Source organism: Colius striatus, chromosome 11 (genome assembly GCF_028858725.1).
Source record: "Colius striatus isolate bColStr4 chromosome 11, bColStr4.1.hap1, whole genome shotgun sequence".
Taxonomy (NCBI): Eukaryota; Metazoa; Chordata; class Aves; order Coliiformes; family Coliidae; genus Colius; species Colius striatus.
Genome location: NC_084769.1, coordinates 25,878,280 through 25,898,634, shown reverse-complemented (window position 1 = coordinate 25,898,634; position 20,355 = coordinate 25,878,280). Strand labels below are relative to the sequence as shown.

The window sequence follows — 20,355 nt, the reverse complement described above, 5'->3', positions numbered from 1 at the left end:
TACCTCTTGTCCTGTTATTATCTACTATAGAAAAAAGGGATGTCCCAACCAAGGATGTTGTGGATTGAGACAAGGGCAGGGAGGCCTCACTGCTAGTTACGATTTCGGGCAAAACAGACTCCAGTGCTCAACTTAGAGAGGAAAGTAGGAAAGTTTATTCTTTATAAGAAACAGAATGGAATAAAAGCAAAAAGGGAGTAGGATTATGAGAAAATGACAACCAGCGCTTTAAGATCTCCCTCCCCTCTTCCTCCTTTCTTCCCGGGCCCAGCTCACTGTTCCCAATATCTCTACCTCCTCCCCCATCAATGGCTCGGGGTGACAGGGAATGAGGGATGTGGTCAGTCTCTCATAGATGGACTCTGCTGCTCCTCCCTTCTCAGATGAGGACAATTCCTGGCATTCTTCCCCTGCTCCGATACGAGGTCCCTCCCTCAGAACACAGTTTTTTGACAAACTTCTCTGGTATGGGTTCTTCTCAGCAGCTGCAGCTTCTGCCGATACAGGGTCCCTCACATGGGACACAGTCCTTAGTGGATATCTCTGGCGTGGATTCTTCCCCACAGTTGCAGCTTCTGCAGATACAGGGTCCCTCCGTCAGGACATGACCTCTTCTGTGCACAATTTTAATGAGCTTCTTTGTCATGAGTTCTTCTCCACAGTTATAGCTTCTGTGAATATTGGGTCCCCTCCATGGGACATGGCCTCCTCCAGCCATAGTGATACAGGATTCCTCCCTCAGGACACGGTCTCTTCTTGGCATAATTTTAATGAGCTTCTTTGGAGTGGGTTCTTCCCCGCGGTTACAGCTTCTGTGAATATTGGGCCCCTCCTACGGGACACGGCCTCCTCTGGACATAGTCATTGCCCCTGGCATGGGCCTTTTAATAAAGTGAATCACTGCCCCTGATGTGGGATTCTTAGCAAAATGAGTCTCTGCTCCTGGCTCGGGGTCATCATCAAAATAAGTCTCTGCCGCTGATGCGAGGTCTTTAGCAAAATGCAAACAAATCTCAGCTTCACCAGCCCTCTCTGCAGGATGCAAGGGAGTCTCTGCTCCAGCACACCTCCTCTCTTTCCTCACTGACCTTGGAGTCCACATGGTTCTTTCTCTCACTCTTCCCACTCCTTGCACCACTACCAGCCAGGAAAGAAGAGTCAGAAGAACAAACAGGAAGAACTCTCCTCTTCTGGCTTCTTCTTAAAAAGTAATCTTGGAGGTGTCTAATTGGCTCAGCCCCAGAAGTGAGTCTCACATAGAGCTGGGGAGAATTTCAAGCAATTTCTTACAAGATCCATAATTACAGCTTTCCCCTTTATAAGAAAAGGTTGTCATGTCAAACCATGACACGATGTTATGAGAAATTAAGATTTCTAGAAAATTCATATTTTCATTTCACCATTTATCTTCTAGGTTATCACATTGAATTCAAAGAAAGAAATAGTCTCCTGTGGAAGCGAGCAAATAAAACACCAATAAGAATGAAAGATTTCAGAGTAACAGGATTAACTGAAGGTCTGGAATATGAATTCAGAGTAATGGCAATCAATATGGCTGGAGTAGGTAAACCAAGTCTGCCATCTGAACCGGTTGTGGCACTTGATCCTATTGGTAAGTCATCAGGAGAATAAAAAGGGAAATTTTGAAATTTGAAATAACTTTTGTTTGACCACTGTTTATTATTTTCTTTGTTTAGATCCCCCTGGGAAACCTGAAGTTATCAATGTCACTAGGAACTCAGTAACACTGATTTGGACAGAACCAAAATATGATGGTGGACATAAGTTAACTGGCTATATTGTTGAAAAGCGTGATTTACCCTCAAAGACTTGGACAAAAGCTAATCACGTGAATGTTCCTGACTGTGCATTTACTGTAACTGACCTCACTGAAGGCTGCAAATATGAGTTCAGAATTAGGGCAAAGAACACTGCTGGAGCTATCAGTCCTCCATCTGAATCCACAGGAACGATAATATGCAAGGATGAGTACGGTATGTAGATGGCACTAAAAATGTAGAATTTTATTTGAATAATTAATACCAAATCCTCTTCCCTCCATCCCATGCTTTTTTTCTAACAATTGAGAGGGGGTTGTTTGTTTGTTTTGACAGAGGCACCAAGCATTGTTATCGATCCTACTTTGAAGGAAGGTTTAACAGTAAAAGCAGGAGAGACCATCACAGTGTCTGCTATTAGTATTCGTGGCAAACCACCTCCAACTTCAGCATGGTCAAAAGCTGGAAAAGATTTTAGACCTTCAGAGCTTGTACACATTGAAACCACACCAACTTCTTCTACTCTTACTGTCAAATATGCAGCCAGAAAAGATTCTGGAGAATACACAATCACTGCAACCAATCCTTTTGGCACGAAGCAAGAGAGTGTACATGTGAAAGTTTTGGACGTTCCAGGACCTCCAGGACCCATTGAGATCAGCAATGTTTCAGCAGAAAAAGCGACACTTACTTGGTCACCTCCTGCAGAAGATGGTGGATCACCGGTCAAATCATATGTTCTTGAAAAGAGAGAAACTAGCCGACTGCTCTGGACATTGGTTGCTGAAAATATTGAAAGCTGTAGGCATGTTGTTAGCAAGCTCATTCAAGGAAACGAATATGTTTTCCGTGTCTCAGCAGTAAATCAGTATGGCAAAGGTGAACCAGTGCAATCAGAACCAGTTAAAATGGTGGATAGTTTTGGTATGTTAAACAAGCTAAGACATTCCAGTGTGTTTTTATTAATCTCTGAAGACTTGATTTTTTTGTTTAATTCTACTTTTTTTCTTCCCTAACAGGTCCCCCAGGCCCTCCTGGAAAACCAGAAGTAACAAATGTGACTAAAAACACTGTCACAGTTACCTGGAAAAGGCCGGCAGATGATGGAGGAAGTGAAATCACAGGTTACTATGTGGAGCGAAGAGAAAAGAAAGGTTTAAGATGGGTCAGAGCAACAAAGAAACCAGTTTCAGATCTTAGGTGCAAAGTAACTGGCCTCCAGGAAGGAAATGAATATGAATTCCGTGTCAGTGCTGAAAATAGAGCAGGAGTTGGACCACCAAGTGATGCCTCAAAGTCAGTCATATGCAAGGATGTTGCATGTTAGTATGCCTTTTCTTTTTTGGGAGTGGCTGGGATTGGTAGAGAGTACATTCTAGCTGCATAAGAGTGACTTCCTCTGTAATGTAATGCTTTATATTTTCCTCCCTTTTCAGACCCACCAGGTCCACCTGCAAATCCAAGAGTGACTGATACTACAAAGACAAGTGCATCTTTAGCCTGGGGCAAGCCACACTATGATGGTGGTCTTGACATCATTGGCTATATAGTAGAGCATCAAAAGGAAGGAGAAGAAGAATGGATAAAAGACACGATAGGGACGGCTTTAAGAATCACTCAGTTTGTTGTTGCTCATCTGCAGACAGGAGCCAAATACAATTTCAGAATCTCTGCCATGAATGCTGCAGGTGTTGGTGAGCCAGCAATAATTCCAAGTGTGGAAATCAAAGACCGGGAAGAGATTCCTGACTTCGAATTAGATGCTGAACTAAGAAGAACACTTGTTGTTAGAGCTGGATTAACTATTCGGATTTTTGTGCCAATTAAAGGACGTCCAACTCCAGAAGTGACATGGACAAAAAATGATATTTCACTGAAAGGACGTGCCAGTATTGAAAATACAGACTCTTTTACACTCTTGATTGTCACAGAGTGCACCAGATATGATGCAGGAAAATATGTAATGACTCTTGAAAATGCTGCTGGTAAGAAGACTGGCTTTGTAAATGTTAAAGTCTTGGATACACCAGGTCCACCAATAAACCTTAAGCCTAGAGAAATAACTAAGGACAGCATCACCCTCCAATGGGATATGCCTCTGATAGATGGTGGTTCACGTATAACAAACTATATTGTCGAGAAACGTGAATCGACTCGGAAAGCATATTCAACAGTCACAACCAACTGCCAGAAGTGTTCCTTCAGAGTTCCTAATTTAGCTGAGGGGTGTGAATACTATTTCAGAGTGCTGGCTGAAAATGAGTATGGTATTGGTGAACCAGCTGAAACTAAAGAACCAGTAAGAGCTTCTGAGGCTCCATCCCCACCTGAGAGCCTTAATATTATGGATGTAACACGGAACTCAGTTAGCCTGGCTTGGCCAAAACCAGAACATGATGGTGGCAGCAAGATCACTGGGTATGTAATTGAAGCACAGAGAAAAGGAACCAACCAATGGGCACACATCACCACTGTAAAAACTCTGGACTGTGTGGTAAAGAATCTAACTGAAAATGAAGAGTACACTTTCCAGGTTATGGCAGTTAACAGTGCTGGAAGAAGTGCCCCAAGAGAAAGCAGGCCAATTATTATCAAGGAGCAAACCATGCTACCAGAGTTTGATCTCCGTGGTATCTACCAGAAAACAGTCATTGCCAAAGCTGGTGACAACATCAAGATTGAAATCCCTGTACTTGGTCGACCAAGGCCAACTGTGACTTGGAAGAAAGAAGACCAGATACTTAAGCAAACACAAAGGATAAATTACGAAAATACTGCAACTGCAACCATACTAACCATCAATGAATGTAAACGAAGTGATAGTGGTCAATACCCACTCTCAGCTAAAAATATTGTTGGAGAAGTTAGTGAAGTCATCACAGTTCAGGTTCATGACATACCTGGACCTCCTACTGGACCAATCAAATTTGATGAAGTTTCATCTGACTTTCTAACATTCTCATGGGAGCCTCCTTTGAATGATGGTGGTGTACCAATAAGTAACTATGTTGTAGAAATGCGTCAGACTGACAGTACCACATGGACTGAATTGGCAACCACAGTGATACGTTCTACATTTAAAGCCACTCGTCTTACCACTGGAGTTGAGTATCAATTCCGTGTTAAAGCTCAAAACAGATATGGAATTGGTCCAGCTATTACTTCAGAGTCTATAGTTGCCAACTACCCATTTAAAGTACCTGGGCCTCCTGGCACTCCTCAGGTGATTGCGGTCACCAAAGAAAACATGACCATTAGCTGGAATGAGCCAGTTACTGATGGTGGAAGCCCAATTCTGGGATATCATGTTGAAAGAAAAGAACGAAATAGCATTCTGTGGCAGACTGTAAATAAAATGCTAGTATCAGGCAATATCTTTAAATCAACTGGACTTACTGATGGCATTGCATACGAATTCCGCGTTATAGCAGAAAATCTGGCTGGGAAGAGTAAACCAAGTAAGCCATCTGAGCCTGTGTTTGCCCTGGACCCAATAGATCCACCTGGTAAGCCAATACCTCTGAACATTACAAGACATGCAGTTACACTGAAGTGGACTAAACCAGAATATAATGGAGGTTTTAAGATAACTGGCTACACTGTTGAAAAAAGAGACCTGCCTAATGGCCGTTGGCTGAAGGCGAATTTCAGCAATATACTAGAGACTGAATTCACTGTAAGTGGTTTGACAGAAGATGCTTCCTATGAATTCCGTGTGATTGCTAGAAATGCTGGTGGGGCTGTTAGTCAGCCATCTGAGCCATCAGATGCAATAACTTGTAGAGATGACATTGAAGCACCAAAGATAAAGGTGGATGCCAAATACAAAGACACCTTAGTGGTGAAAGCAGGTGAAGTTTTCAGACTTGAGGCTGATATTTCAGGTCGCCCTCCACCAACTATGACATGGACAAAAGGAGAAAAAGAACTTGAAGATACAGCAAAATTAGAAATAAAAATAGCAGATTTCTCTACAATTCTTACCAATAAGGATTCTTCAAGAAGAGATGGTGGTGCCTATACACTTACTGCAACAAATCCTGGTGGCTTTGCCAAGCATATCTTCAATGTTAAAGTTCTTGATAGACCTGGTCCCCCAGAAGGGCCTTTGGCTGTTACTGAAGTAACTGCAGAAAAATGTGTACTGTCATGGCTACCTCCAATGGATGATGGAGGAGCAAAGATTGACCATTATGTGGTTGAAAAACGTGAAACCAGTAGATTGGCATGGACAAGTGTAGCCACAGAAGTTCCATTAACTAAACTCAAGGTTACCAAACTGTTGAAGGGCAATGAGTATGTGTTCCGTGTCATGGCTGTTAACAAATATGGAGTTGGTGAGCCTCTGGAATCAGAGCCCATTCTTGCAGTAAATCCGTATGTGCCCCCTGATCCACCAAAAACACCTGAAGTTACAGCAATTACAAAAGATTCTATGGTTGTCTGTTGGGGCCATCCTGATTCTGATGGTGGGAGTCCAATTACTAACTATATTGTGGAACGTCGAGACAAGACTGGTCTACGGTGGGTGAAATGTAACAAACGGGCTGTTACTGACTTACGTTATAAAGTGTCTGGACTGACAGAAGGCCATGAATACGAATACAGAGTAATGGCTGAAAATGCTGCTGGAGTCAGTGAGCCAAGCCCAACCAGTCCATTCTATAAAGCTTGTGATACTGTATTTAAGCCTGGTCCCCCAGGTAATCCTCGTGTTTTGGATAGCAGCAAGTCCTCAATTACAATAGCATGGAACAAACCAATATATGATGGTGGTTCAGAGATCACAGGTTATATGGTTGAGATTGCATTACCTGAAGAAGACGAGTGGAAGATTGTAACTCCACCAATAGGTCTAAAGGCCACTTCTTTTACCATCACTGACCTGAAAGAAAATCAAGAGTATAAAATACGGATATATGCTATGAACTCTGAAGGTCTTGGAGAACCTGCACTTGTTCCTGGGACTCCAAAAGCTGAAGAAAGAATGCTACCTCCAGAGATTGAACTTGATGCAGAACTACGTAAAGTTGTCACTATTAGAGCCTGCTGTACTCTAAGGCTTTTTGTCCCAATTAAAGGAAGACCAGTACCTGAAGTAAAATGGACAAGGGAACATGGGGAATCTTTGGATAGAGCAAGCATTGAATCAACAAGCTCTTATACTCTACTTATTGTTGAAAATGTAAATAGATTTGATAGTGGTAAATACATACTGACAGTTGAAAACAGCTCAGGTAGTAAGTCAGCATTCGTGAATGTCAGAGTTCTTGATACCCCAGGGGCACCTCAAGATTTGAAAGTAAAAGAAGTTACAAAATCATCAGTTACACTCACATGGGAGCCTCCTCTCATAGATGGTGGTTCTAAAATAAAAAATTACATTGTTGAAAAACGTGAATCAACAAGAAAAGCTTATTCAACTGTTAATGCCAATTGCCACAAGACCAGCTGGAAAGTTGATTCACTGCAAGAAGGCTGTAACTACTACTTCAGAGTCCTAGCTGAAAATGAGTATGGAATAGGCCTTCCAGTTGAAACTTCAGAATCAGTAAAAGTATCAGAAAGACCACTTCCACCAGGGAAAATAACTTTGTTGGATGTGACAAGAAATAGTGTATCCTTATCTTGGGAAAAACCTGAACACGATGGTGGGAGCAGAATTCTGGGCTATATTGTAGAAATGCAAAGTAAAGGCAGTGAAAAGTGGTCAACTTGTGCTACAGTAAAAGTTACTGAAGCCACTGTCACAGGATTGATACAAGGCGAAGAATACACCTTCCGTGTTTCAGCTCAGAATGAGAAAGGTATCAGTGATCCTCGCCAGTTAGGTATACCAGTTGTTGCAAAAGATCTTGTGATTCCACCAGCTTTCAAACTACTGTTTACCACTTTCAGTGTTCTAGCAGGAGAGGACTTAAAAGTTGATGTTCCTTTTGTTGGTCGACCCAAACCAGCAGTGTTTTGGCATAAAGATGATGTGGCATTGAAGCAGACTACAAGAGTAAATGCAGAAAGTTCAGAAAATAACACAGTATTAACAATAAAAGAAGCATGCAAAGAAGATGTTGGGACATATTTAGTTAAACTTACAAATTCTGCAGGTGAAGCAACTGAGACCCTAAATATTGTTGTCCTTGACAAACCAGGACCTCCAACTGGACCAGTAAAAGTAGATGAAGTAACAGCAGATAGTATTACCATTTCCTGGGAACCACCCAAGTATGATGGTGGTAGCTCTATCAATAACTACATTGTAGAAAAAAGAGACACTTCCACCACCACTTGGCAGATTGTGTCAGCTACTGTTGCAAGAACAACTATAAAAGCATGTCGATTAAAGACTGGCTGTGAATATCAGTTCAGAATCGCAGCTGAGAACAGATATGGGAAGAGTACCTATCTCACTTCAGAGACAATCATAGCCCAATACCCTTATAAAGTCCCTGGTCCACCTGGAACACCTTTTGTAACAAATATCACAAAAGACAGCATGGTGGTACACTGGAATGAACCAGTCAATGATGGTGGTAGCAAGATTATTGGTTATCACTTGGAACGCAAAGAAAGAAACAGCATTCTTTGGGCTAAATTGAATAAAACACCTATTCCAGATACCAAATTTAAGACAACTGGACTTGATGAGGGTCTCGAATATGAGTTCAGAGTTTACGCAGAAAACATAGTGGGCATTGGAAAGGCAAGTAGAGCATCTGAATGCTACACTGCACATGACCCATGTGACCCTCCAGGTCGCCCAGAACCTATAATTGTCACAAGAAGCTCAGTAACACTTCAGTGGAAGAAACCTGTATATGACGGTGGAAGTAAGATCACAGGCTATGTTGTTGAAAAGAAGGAGCTACCTGATGGTCGTTGGATGAAAGCAAGCTTTACAAATGTTATTGATACCCAATTTGAAGTAACTGGACTAGTTGAAAATCAGAGATATGAGTTCCGTGTTATAGCACGAAATGCTGCAGGTGTTTTCAGTGAACCATCTGAGAGCTCAGGGGCAATTACAGCAAGAGATGAAGTAGAACCACCTCACATAAGTATGGATCCAAAATACAAAGACACTATTGTAGTGCAGGCTGGTGAATCGTTCAAGCTTGATGCTGATGTTCGTGGCAAACCAATACCTTCCACTCAGTGGTTAAAAAGTGATCGTGAGCTGACAAACACCGCTCGTCTGGAAATTAAAATTACTGATTTTACAACAAGCCTTAGTGTGAAGGAAGCCATTAGAGTTGATAGTGGCCAGTATGTACTACTGGCGAAGAATGTTGCTGGTGAAAAGAAAGTTGCTGTTAACGTCAAGGTTCTTGATAGACCTGGACCACCAGAAGGACCTGTTGAGATTACAGGTGTTACTGCTGAAAAATGCATGCTGTCATGGAAACTTCCACTGCAAGATGGTGGTAGCGATATCTCACACTACGTTGTAGAAAAAAGGGAAACCAGTCGCTTGGTATGGACAGTCATTGATTCAAATGTGCAAACCCTAAACTGCAAAGTTACAAAACTTTTAGAAGGAAATGAATATGTTTTCCGGATCATGGCAGTAAACAAATACGGTGTTGGTGAACCTCTTGAGTCTGAACCAATACTTGCAAAGAACCCATTTGTAGTGCCACTTCCACCAAAAGCACCAGAAGTCACAGCCATTACCAAAGATTCTATGATAGTCGTATGGGAAAGGCCAGCCTCAGATGGTGGTAGTGAAATCCTAGGCTATGTGCTTGAAAAACGAGATAAGGAAGGTATTCGCTGGACAAGATGTAACAAACGCCTGATAAGTGAACTGCGATACAGAGTGACTGGGCTTATAGAAAATCATGATTATGAGTACAGAGTTTCAGCTGAAAATGCTGCTGGTCTTAGTGAACCAAGCCCACCTTCCAATTACTACAAAGCATGTGATCCTATTTACAAACCAGGTCCACCTAATAATCCTAAAGTTGTGGATGTTACAAGATCTTCTGTTTTCCTTTCATGGGGTAAACCTATCTATGATGGTGGCTCTGAAATTCAGGGATACATTGTAGAAAAATGTGATGTAAGTGATGGTGAATGGGCAATTTGTACCCCTTCAACTGGAATTAAGAATACTCATATGGAAGTAGAAAAATTGGTGGAAAAACATGAATACAAGTTCCGCATATGTGCAGTGAATAAAGCAGGAGTTGGAGAGCACGCAGATGTTCCTGGTTCTGTTATTGTGGAAGAAAAGATGGAGGCACCAGACCTTGACCTTGACATGGAATTAAGAAAGATTGTAAATGTGAGAGCAGGAGGTTCCTTAAGACTGTTTGTTCCTATCAGAGGTCGTCCAACACCTGAAGTGAAATGGGGTAAAGTGGACGGTGAGATCAGAGAGGCAGCTATTATTGACACCACTAGCAGCTTTACTTCCCTCGTTCTAGACAATGTTAACAGATTTGATACTGGAAAGTACACTCTGACTTTAGAAAACAGCAGTGGAACAAAGTCTGCTTTTGTCAGTGTAAGAGTACTGGATACTCCAAGTGCACCTGTTAATTTAAAGATCAGAGAGATCACTAAAGACTCTGTTTCACTTTCGTGGGAGCCTCCCCTCTTGGATGGTGGAGCAAAAATAAAGAATTATATTATTGAAAAGCGTGAAGCAACAAGAAAGGCATATGCAGCTGTTGTAACAAACTGCCATAAGACTTCATGGAAAGTAGATCAACTTCAAGAGGGGTGCTACTACTTCTTTAGAATCTTGGCTGAGAATGAATATGGAATTGGCCTCCCTGCAGAAACCAGTGACCCAATTAAAGTTGCTGAAGTTCCACAGCCTCCTGGGAAAATAACAGTGGATGATGTCACCAGAAACAGTGTCTCACTAAGCTGGGCAAAACCTGAGCATGATGGTGGCAGCAAAATCATACAATACATTGTTGAAATGCAAGTAAAGGGTAGTGAGAAGTGGTCAGAGTGTGCTCGTGTGAAAATACTTGAAGCAGTTATTACTAACCTAGTTCAAGGAGAAGAATATCTTTTTAGAGTAATGGCTGTAAATGAAAAGGGCAAGAGTGATCCTAGAGCACTTGCAGTTCCAATAGTTGCCAAAGACTTGGTGATTGAACCCGACGTAAGACCTGCTTTTCACAGTTACAGTATCCAAGTGGGACAAGATCTGAAAGTAGAAGTACCAATTGCAGGTCGACCTAAGCCAACTATTACCTGGGTAAAAGATGGCCAGCCATTAAGGCAGACAACAAGAGTCAATGTTAGCAATTTAGCTGATCTCACTATACTGAATATTAAAGAAACTAGTAAAGAGGACAGTGGAACTTATGAAATCACTGTGGCGAATGTTGTTGGGCAAAAGTCTGCCTCCATTGAAGTTATAACTCTAGACAAACCTGATCCTCCAGCAGGACCCGTGAAATTTGATGAAATAAGTGCAGAAAGTATTACCCTATCATGGAATCCTCCAGTGTACACAGGAGGCTGCCAAATCACCAACTATATTGTTCACAAGAGAGATACGACAACCACTGTATGGGAAACAGTCTCAGCAACTGTTGCAAGAACTACACTGAAGGTGACTAAACTGAAAACGGGTTCAGAATATCAGTTCAGAATATTTGCTGAGAACAGGTATGGGCAGAGCTTTGCACTGGAATCTGCGCCAGTTGTAGCACAGTACCCCTACAAGGAACCAGGTGCTCCTGGCACACCATTTGTGACAACAGTTGCAAAAGACTCCATGGTCGTACAGTGGCATGAACCAATAAATGATGGTGGCAGTAAAGTGTTGGGCTATCATCTTGAGAGAAAGGAGAAAAACAGCATTTTATGGGCTAAAGTGAACAAGACTATTATTCAAGACACAAGTTTTAAGACAACTAACCTTGAAGAAGGGATTGAATATGAGTTTCGAGTTTCAGCAGAAAACATTGTTGGTGTAGGCAAAACAAGTAAAGTTTCTGAGTGCTATGTAGCTCGTGACCCATGTGATCCTCCAGGTCGCCCAGAAGCTGTAATAATAAAAAGAAGTTCTATTACTCTACAGTGGACCAAACCAGAATATGATGGTGGAAGTAAGATTACTGGTTATATTGTAGAGAAACGTGACTTACCAGATGGTCGCTGGATGAAAGCCAGCTTCACAAACATCATTGAAACTCAGTTCACTGTAACAGGCCTTATGGAAGACCAAAGATATGAATTCAGAATAATTGCAAAGAATGCTGCAGGTGCAATAAGCAAGCCTTCTGACAGTACAGGACCAATAACAGCAAGGGATGAAGTTGAACTCCCACGAATTTCAATGGATCCAAAGTACAAAGACACAATTGTCGTAAATGCTGGTGAAACATTCAGACTTGAGGCTGATGTTCATGGGAAGCCGTTACCAACCATTAAGTGGTACAAAGCAGATAAAGAGCTTGAGGGGACTGCTAGACGTGAAGTAAAAAACACAGATTTCAGTGCATTAATAATTGTAAAAGATGCTATCAGAGTTGATGGTGGACAATATATTTTAGAAGCCTCTAATGTTGCAGGAACAAAGACAGCAACAGTAAATGTTAAAGTGCTGGACAGACCAGGACCTCCAGAGGGCCCAGTCCAAGTGACAGGAGTTACAGCTGAAAAATGTTCCTTGGCGTGGGGTACTCCTATTCATGATGGTGGCAGTGATATTTCTCATTACATTGTAGAGAAGAGAGAAACTAGTCGCCTAGCATGGACTGTTGTTGCTTCAGAAGTTTTACCTACAATGCTGAAAGTGACAAAACTCTTGGAAGGAAATGAATATGTTTTCCGTATTATGGCAGTTAACAAGTATGGGATTGGTGAACCATTAGAATCTGTGCCAGTAATGATGAAAAATCCATTTGTGGTTCCTGGACCACCAAAGGCCTTGGAAATTACCAACATCACAAAGGATTCTATGACTGTCTGCTGGAGCCGGCCAGATAGTGATGGAGGTAGTGAAATCATAGGCTATATTGTTGAAAAGAGAGATCGAGCAGGCATCAGATGGATAAAATGCAATAAACGCCGAATTACAGATTTGCGATTAAGAGTTACAGGATTAACAGAGGATCATGAATATGAATTCAGAGTTACTGCTGAAAATGAAGCTGGGGTGGGTGAACCAAGCCAAGTTTCTCCTTACTTTAAAGCTTGTGACCCAATGTTCAAGCCTGGACCACCTACAAACACACATGTTGTGGATACCACCAGAAGTTCAGTTACACTTGGTTGGAGTAAACCTATTTATGATGGTGGTTGTGAAATCCAGGGATATCTTGTAGAAATCTGTAAAGCAGATGAAGATGAATGGTCACTTGCTACTCCACAAACAGGTGTACGTGCCACTCGATTTGAAATAAAAAATCTTACTGAACATCAAGAATATAAACTACGAGTGTGTGCTCTCAACAAGATTGGTGTAGGAGAGGCTGCATCAGTTCCTGGTACTATTAAACCTGAAGACAAACTTGAAGCTCCAGAACTTGATATTGATTCAGAGCTAAGGAAAGGAATAGTGGTTAGAGCTGGCGGATCTGCAAGGATTCACATACCATTCAGAGGACGACCAACACCTGACATCACATGGTCTCGAGAAGAAGGAGAATTCACAGACAAAGTTCAGATTGATAAAGGTGTAAACTACACACAACTTTCAATTGACAATTGCGATAGAAATGATGCCGGAAAGTATATTCTTAAGTTGGAGAACAGCAGTGGTTCTAAATCTGCATTTGTTACAGTAAAAGTCTTGGACACACCAGGACCACCACAAAACTTAGTGGTAAAGGATATAAAGAAGGATTCTGCTGTATTATCTTGGGAACCACCCATTATTGATGGTGGTACAAAGGTAAAGAACTATGTAATAGACAAACGTGAGTCAACTAGAAAGGCATTTGCAAATGTAAGTGCTAAGTGTGGCAAGACAAGTTTTAAAGTTGAAAATCTTACAGAAGGAGCAATTTATTACTTCAGAGTTATGGCTGAAAATGAATATGGAATTGGTGTTCCAGCTGAGACCACAGATGCTGTCAAAGCCTCGGAGCCACCTCTGCCTCCTGGGAAAGTAACACTCACTGATGTGACTCAGAGAAGTGTATCACTTACATGGGAAAAACCTGAACATGATGGAGGAAGCAGAATTTTGGGATACATTGTTGAAATGCTGCCTAAAGGAACAGAAAAATGGAGTGTTGTTAGTGAGACCAAAACATGCAATGCAGTTGTGTCTGGTTTGAGTCCAGGGCAGGAATATCAATTTCATGTGATTGCCTACAATGAAAAAGGCAAAAGCGATCCCAGAGCACTTGGAATTCCTGTGATAGCTAAAGACTTGACAATTGAGCCAAGTTTCAAACTGATGTTTAATACATACAGTGTACAGGCTGGAGAAGATTTGAAGGTAGAAGTACCATTTATAGGTAGACCCAAACCTACTATTACTTGGACAAAAGATGATCAGCCATTGAAACAGACAACCAGATTAAATATTGAAGATACATCAACATCAACCATCTTACATATTAAAGAAAGCAACAAGGAAGACTTTGGTAAATATACAGTAACAGCAACAAACATAGCAGGTACAGCAACAGAGCAACTGAGTATAATTGTACTGGAAAAGCCTGGCCCACCACGAGGACCAGTCCGCTTTGATGAAGTTAGTGCAGACTTTGTTGCTTTATCATGGGATCCACCTGATTATACTGGTGGCTGTCAAATAAGCAACTATATAGTAGAAAAGCGTGACACAAGCACTACCACATGGACTATTGTGTCAGCAACAGTTGCAAGAACAACTATCAAAGCAACAAAGCTTAAAACAGGTTCTGAATACCAGTTCAGGATATCTGCTGAAAACAGATATGGGAAGAGCTCTCCTTTGGATTCTAAACCAGTTGTTGTGCAATATCCCTACAAGGTGCCTGGGCCACCTGGAACCCCATTTGTAACAGCAGCTTCCAAGGACCACATGATCGTGCAATGGCATGAACCAGTTAATGATGGAGGAAGCAAAGTTCTTGGCTACCATCTTGAACGTAAAGATAAGAACAGCATTCTTTGGACAAAACAGAACAAGTCACTCATTGCAGACACCAAATATAAAACTGATGGCCTTGAAGAAGGTCTTGAGTATGAGTTCAGGGTTTCTGCTGAAAATATTGTTGGTATTGGCAAGGTCAGCAAAGTATCAGAATTATATGTTGCCCGAGATCCTTGTGACCCACCTGGACGCCCAGAGGCCATTGTTGTTACAAGAAATAACATCACACTGAAGTGGAAAAAACCAGAATATGATGGTGGAAGCAAAATAACTGGATATATTGTAGAAAAGAAAGAACTACCTGATGGTCGCTGGATGAAAGCCAGCTTTACAAATGTGTTGGAAACAGAATTTACAGTAAGTGGTCTTGTTGAAAACCAACAATATGAATTCAGAGTAATTGCAAGAAATGCAGCAGGTTGCTTGAGTGAACCATCTGAAAGTACAGGGCCCATTACTGCCAGAGATGAAATTGAAGCACCAGGGGCTTCACTGGATCCTAAATATAAAGATGTCATTGTCGTTCATGCTGGAGAAACCTTTGTTCTTGAAGCTGATATCCATGGCAAACCTATTCCCGAGGTTACATGGTCAAAAGATGGTAAAGACCTTGAAGAAGCAACTGCAAGAATGGAAATTAAAACTACCATTCAGAAAACAATTCTTACTGTCAAAGACTGTATAAGAGTCGATGGAGGTCACTATACTCTTAACCTCAAAAATGTTGGTGGCACAAAATCTATACCTATCACTGTAAAAGTGCTTGACAGGCCAGGACCTCCAGAAGGACCTTTGAAGATTACAGGTGTCACTGCAGAAAAATGTTACTTGGCATGGGCTCCACCTTTACATGACGGTGGTTCTAGTATCTCACATTATATCATTGAGAAGAGAGAGACAAGCAGGCTTTCATGGACACAAGTAGCAACAGACGTGCAGGCTCTTAGCCACAAAGTAACCAGACTCCTTGCTGGCAATGAGTACATTTTCCGTGTAATGGCAGTGAACAAGTATGGAACTGGGGAAGCCTTAGAATCTGAGCCAGTTGTGGCTCGTAATCCATACAAACCCCCTGGTCCTCCTTCAACACCTGAAGTTTCAGCAATCACAAAAGATTCTATGGTGGTAACATGGGGTCGCCCAGAAGACAATGGGGGAGCTGAAATTGAAGGGTACATACTTGAAAAACGAGATAAAGATGGTATCCGATGGACCAAGTGCAATAAGAAAAGGCTGACAGACTTGAGATTCAGAGTAACAGGTCTTACTGATGGGCATTTCTATGAATTCAGAGTTTCTGCTGAAAATGCTGCGGGGGTTGGGGAATCCAGTGAGCCATCCATTTTCTATCGTGCTTGTGATGTATTATACCCACCAGGTCCACCAAGCAACCCAAAAGTTACAGACACTTCCAGGTCATCAGTTTCTCTTGCTTGGAGTAAGCCCATTTATGATGGAGGTGCTCCGGTTAAGGGATATGTAGTAGAAGTAAAAGAAGCCGCTGCTGATGAATGGACTACTTGCACCCCACCAACAGGCCTACAAGCAAAACAATTCACTGTAACAAAACTTAAAGAGAACCACGAGTATAACTTCCGCATCTGTGCTATCAACTCAGAAGGAGTAGGAGAACCTGCTGCTATACCTGGTACAGTCATAGCAGCAGACAAGATTGAACCTCCTGAAATTGAACTTGATGCAGATCTCAGAAAAGTAGTCACTGTACGTGCTAGTGGTACATTACGCCTGTTTGTCACCATCAGAGGAAGACCAGAACCTGAAGTTAAGTGGGAGAAAGCAGAAGGAACGATTAGTGAGCGAGCTCAAATTGAAGTCACCAGTTCCTACACAATGCTGGTCATTGACAATGTGAATCGATTTGATAGTGGTAAATACAATCTTACTTTAGAGAACAACAGTGGCAAAAAATCAGCTTTTGTTAATGTCAGAGTGCTTGATACACCAAGTGCACCTGTAAATCTGACAATCAGAGAAGTGAAGAAAGATTTTGTAACTTTAGCCTGGGAACCACCACTTATTGATGGAGGAGCTAAAATTACCAACTATGTAGTTGAAAAGCGAGAATCCACAAGAAAGGCATATGCCACAGTTACAAACAACTGCACTAAGAATTCCTTCAAAGTAACTGAACTACAAGAAGGATGTAGTTATTACTTCCGTGTTCTAGCTGTAAATGAATATGGGGTTGGCTTACCAGCAGAAACACCTGACCCAGTTAAGGTTTCTGAACCACCTTCTCCACCTGCAAAGGTTGTTCTTGTTGATGTGACTCGCAACTCTGCTTCAATTAAATGGGAAAAGCCAGAGAGTGATGGTGGCAGTAAAATTACTGGTTATATAGTAGAAATGCAATCTAAAGGAAGTGTAAAATGGAGTGCATGTACACAGGTGAAAACATTAGAAGCAACAGTAACAGGCTTAAGCATGGGAGAAGAGTACAGTTTCAGAGTGATTGCTGTTAATGAAAAAGGAAAAAGTGATCCAAGAGAACTTGGTGTCCCGGTCATTGCAAAAGATATTGAAATCCAGCCATCTGCTGAGCTCCTTTTCAACACATTCACTGTGAAAGCTGGAGATGACCTCAAGATTGATGTGCCGTTCAGAGGTCGACCTCTTCCAACCATTAGCTGGAAGAAAAATGGGAATCCCTTAAAAGAGACAACCAGGGTAAATGTTCAGACATCAAAGACTTCAACTTCATTGTCCATTAAGGAAGCTTCAAATGAAGATTTGGGACATTATGAATTACATCTTTCAAATACTGCTGGATCAACAACAGCTTCTTTAACTGTAGTTGTCCTCGACAGACCAGGGCCACCAACTGATGTACATATTGATGAAGTTAGTGCTGATAGCGTAGCTCTGTCATGGAAACCTCCGGCTTATGATGGTGGGTGCCATGTTAGCAATTACATTGTGGAGAAGCGAGAAACTACCACAACAACATGGGATGTAGTATCTGCAGCAGTTGCAAGAACATCAATTAAAGTATCTCGACTCACCACTGGCTCTGAATATCAATTCCGCATTTGTGCAGAAAACCGCTATGGTAAAAGCACTTACACGAATTCTCCTTCTGTCGTGGCAGAGTATCCATTTAAGCCTCCGGGACCACCTGGAACTCCTCATGTGGCACATGCAACTAAAGCTTTCATGATTGTAACTTGGCAGGTACCAGTTAATGATGGAGGTAGCAGAGTACTAGGATATCACTTGGAGCGTAAAGAGAGAAGCAGCATTCTTTGGACAAAAGTCAACAAGAGCCTTATACCTGATACACAAATGAAAGTTACAGGTCTTGATGAAGGACTGCTGTATGAATACCGTGTGTATGCCGAAAACATTGCTGGAATAGGCAAATGCAGTAAATCATGTGAACCAGTTGCTGCAAGAGATCCATGTGATCCTCCTGGTCAACCAGAAGTTACTAATATTACAAGAACATCTGTCTCTCTGAAATGGACTAAACCAGAATATGATGGTGGAGCTAAAGTAACAGGATATATTATTGAACGCAGAGATATACCAGATGGACGTTGGCTGAAGTGTAATTTTACTAATGTGCAAGAAACATACTTTGATGTAGGTGGACTTACAGAAGACCAGCGATATGAATTCCGTGTGATTGCAAAGAACGCTGCTGGACTCTTCAGTCAGCCATCTGAATCAACTGGACCTGTGACTGTAAAAGATGATATAGAAGCCCCAAGAATCATGGTGGATGCCAAATTCAGGGATGTTATAGTAGTGAAAGCTGGAGAAGTGTTTAAAGTCAATGCTGATATTGCAGGACGGCCAATACCAGTGATTGCATGGACAAAAGATGGCAAGGAGCTTGAAGGAAAAGCTAGAGTTGAAATAGCTTCGACAGATCATACTACTGCAATAACCGTTAAGGACTGCATCCGAGGTGATTCGGGACAGTATGTACTAACATTACAAAATGTTGCAGGAACAAAATCTTTGGCAATTAATTGCAAAGTACTTGATAGACCTGGCCCACCTGCAGGCCCATTAGAAATAAATGGCCTTACTGCTGAAAAGTGCCATTTATCATGGGGACCTCCTCAAGAAAATGGTGGTGCAGATATTGACCATTATATTGTAGAAAAACGTGAAACCAGCAGAATTGCATGGACGCTTTGTGAAGCAGAGCTGAGAACAACATCCTGTAAAGTGACGAAACTACTGAAGAGTAATGAGTATATTTTCAGAGTAATGGGAGTTAACAAATATGGTGTTGGTGAACCTCTGGAAAGTACTGCTGTCAAAGCACTAGACCCATTTACAGTTCCAAGTCCACCTACATCTTTAGAGATCACTAGTGTGAGCAAAGATGCAATAACTCTGTGCTGGGCAAGACCAGAATCTGATGGAGGCAATGAGATCTCTGGCTATGTAATTGAAAGGCGTGAGAAAACTAGCCTAAGATGGATTCGTGTAAACAAAAAGCCAGTTTATGATTTAAGAGTGAAATCATCGGGTCTCCGTGAAGGATGTGAATATGAATTCCGAGTTTATGCAGAAAATGCTGCTGGCCTCAGTCTTCCAAGTGAAACGACACAATTAATTCGGGCAGAAGATCCAATCTTTTTGCCATCTCCCCCATCTAAACCTAAGATTATGGATTCTACAAGATCAAATATCACAATTGGGTGGACAAAGCCACTATTTGATGGAGGTGCTCCAGTAACAGGATACACAGTTGAATACAAGAAAACTGATGAAACTGACTGGACCACTGCTATTCAGAACCTAAGAGGCACAGAATACACCATAAGTGGATTAACATCAGGCTCTGAGTATGTCTTTAGAGTGAAATCCATTAACAAAATGGGCGTCAGTGAACCAAGTGATGTCTCGGAACCACAGATGGCAAAAGAAAGAGAAGAGGAACCTGCCTTTGATATTGACAGTGAAATGCGAAAGACTTTAATTGTAAAGGCTGGTGGGTCATTCACAATGACTGTTCCTTTCAGAGGCAAACCAGTCCCAAATGTAACATGGAACAAAGCAGACACTGATCTCCGTACACGAGCAAGCATTGACACTTCAAACAATTGCACATCTCTTACTGTTGAAAAAGCAACAAGAAACGATTCTGGAAAATACACATTAACATTGCAGAACATCCTGAACACTGCTACCTTGACTTTAGTTGTCAAAGTTCTTGACACTCCTGGCCCACCATCTAATATTGCAACAAAAGACGTAACTAAAGAATCTGCTGTGTTATCTTGGGATGTTCCTGAAAATGATGGTGGAGCACCTGTAAAGAACTATGTTATTGAAAAACGAGAAGCTAGCAAAAAAGCATGGGTTACAGTGACAAACAATTGTCATCGCCTATCTTACAAAGTGACTGGCTTGCAAGAAGGTGCCATTTACTACTTCCGGGTTTCTGGAGAAAATGAGTATGGTGTTGGAGTGCCTTCTGAGACCAAGGAGGGAACAAAAATAACAGGTATGTTTTGTTAAGAAAAATACTTGTTAATATTT

At 41.6% G+C, this 20,355-nt stretch overlaps 1 protein-coding gene across 1 annotated transcript in view; it reads left to right on the top strand.

Annotated features, from left to right (window-relative positions):
- Positions 1-20,355, top strand: part of TTN (titin) — a 242,047-nt gene that overhangs the window by 193,578 nt on the left and 28,114 nt on the right. The window contains exons 148-152 of the mRNA XM_062004522.1: positions 1,415-1,612; positions 1,698-1,994; positions 2,115-2,702; positions 2,798-3,100; positions 3,215-20,320. Of these exons, the coding sequence (XP_061860506.1) occupies positions 1,415-1,612; positions 1,698-1,994; positions 2,115-2,702; positions 2,798-3,100; positions 3,215-20,320 (18,492 nt within the window). The remainder of the gene's footprint in view (positions 1-1,414; positions 1,613-1,697; positions 1,995-2,114; positions 2,703-2,797; positions 3,101-3,214; positions 20,321-20,355) is intronic.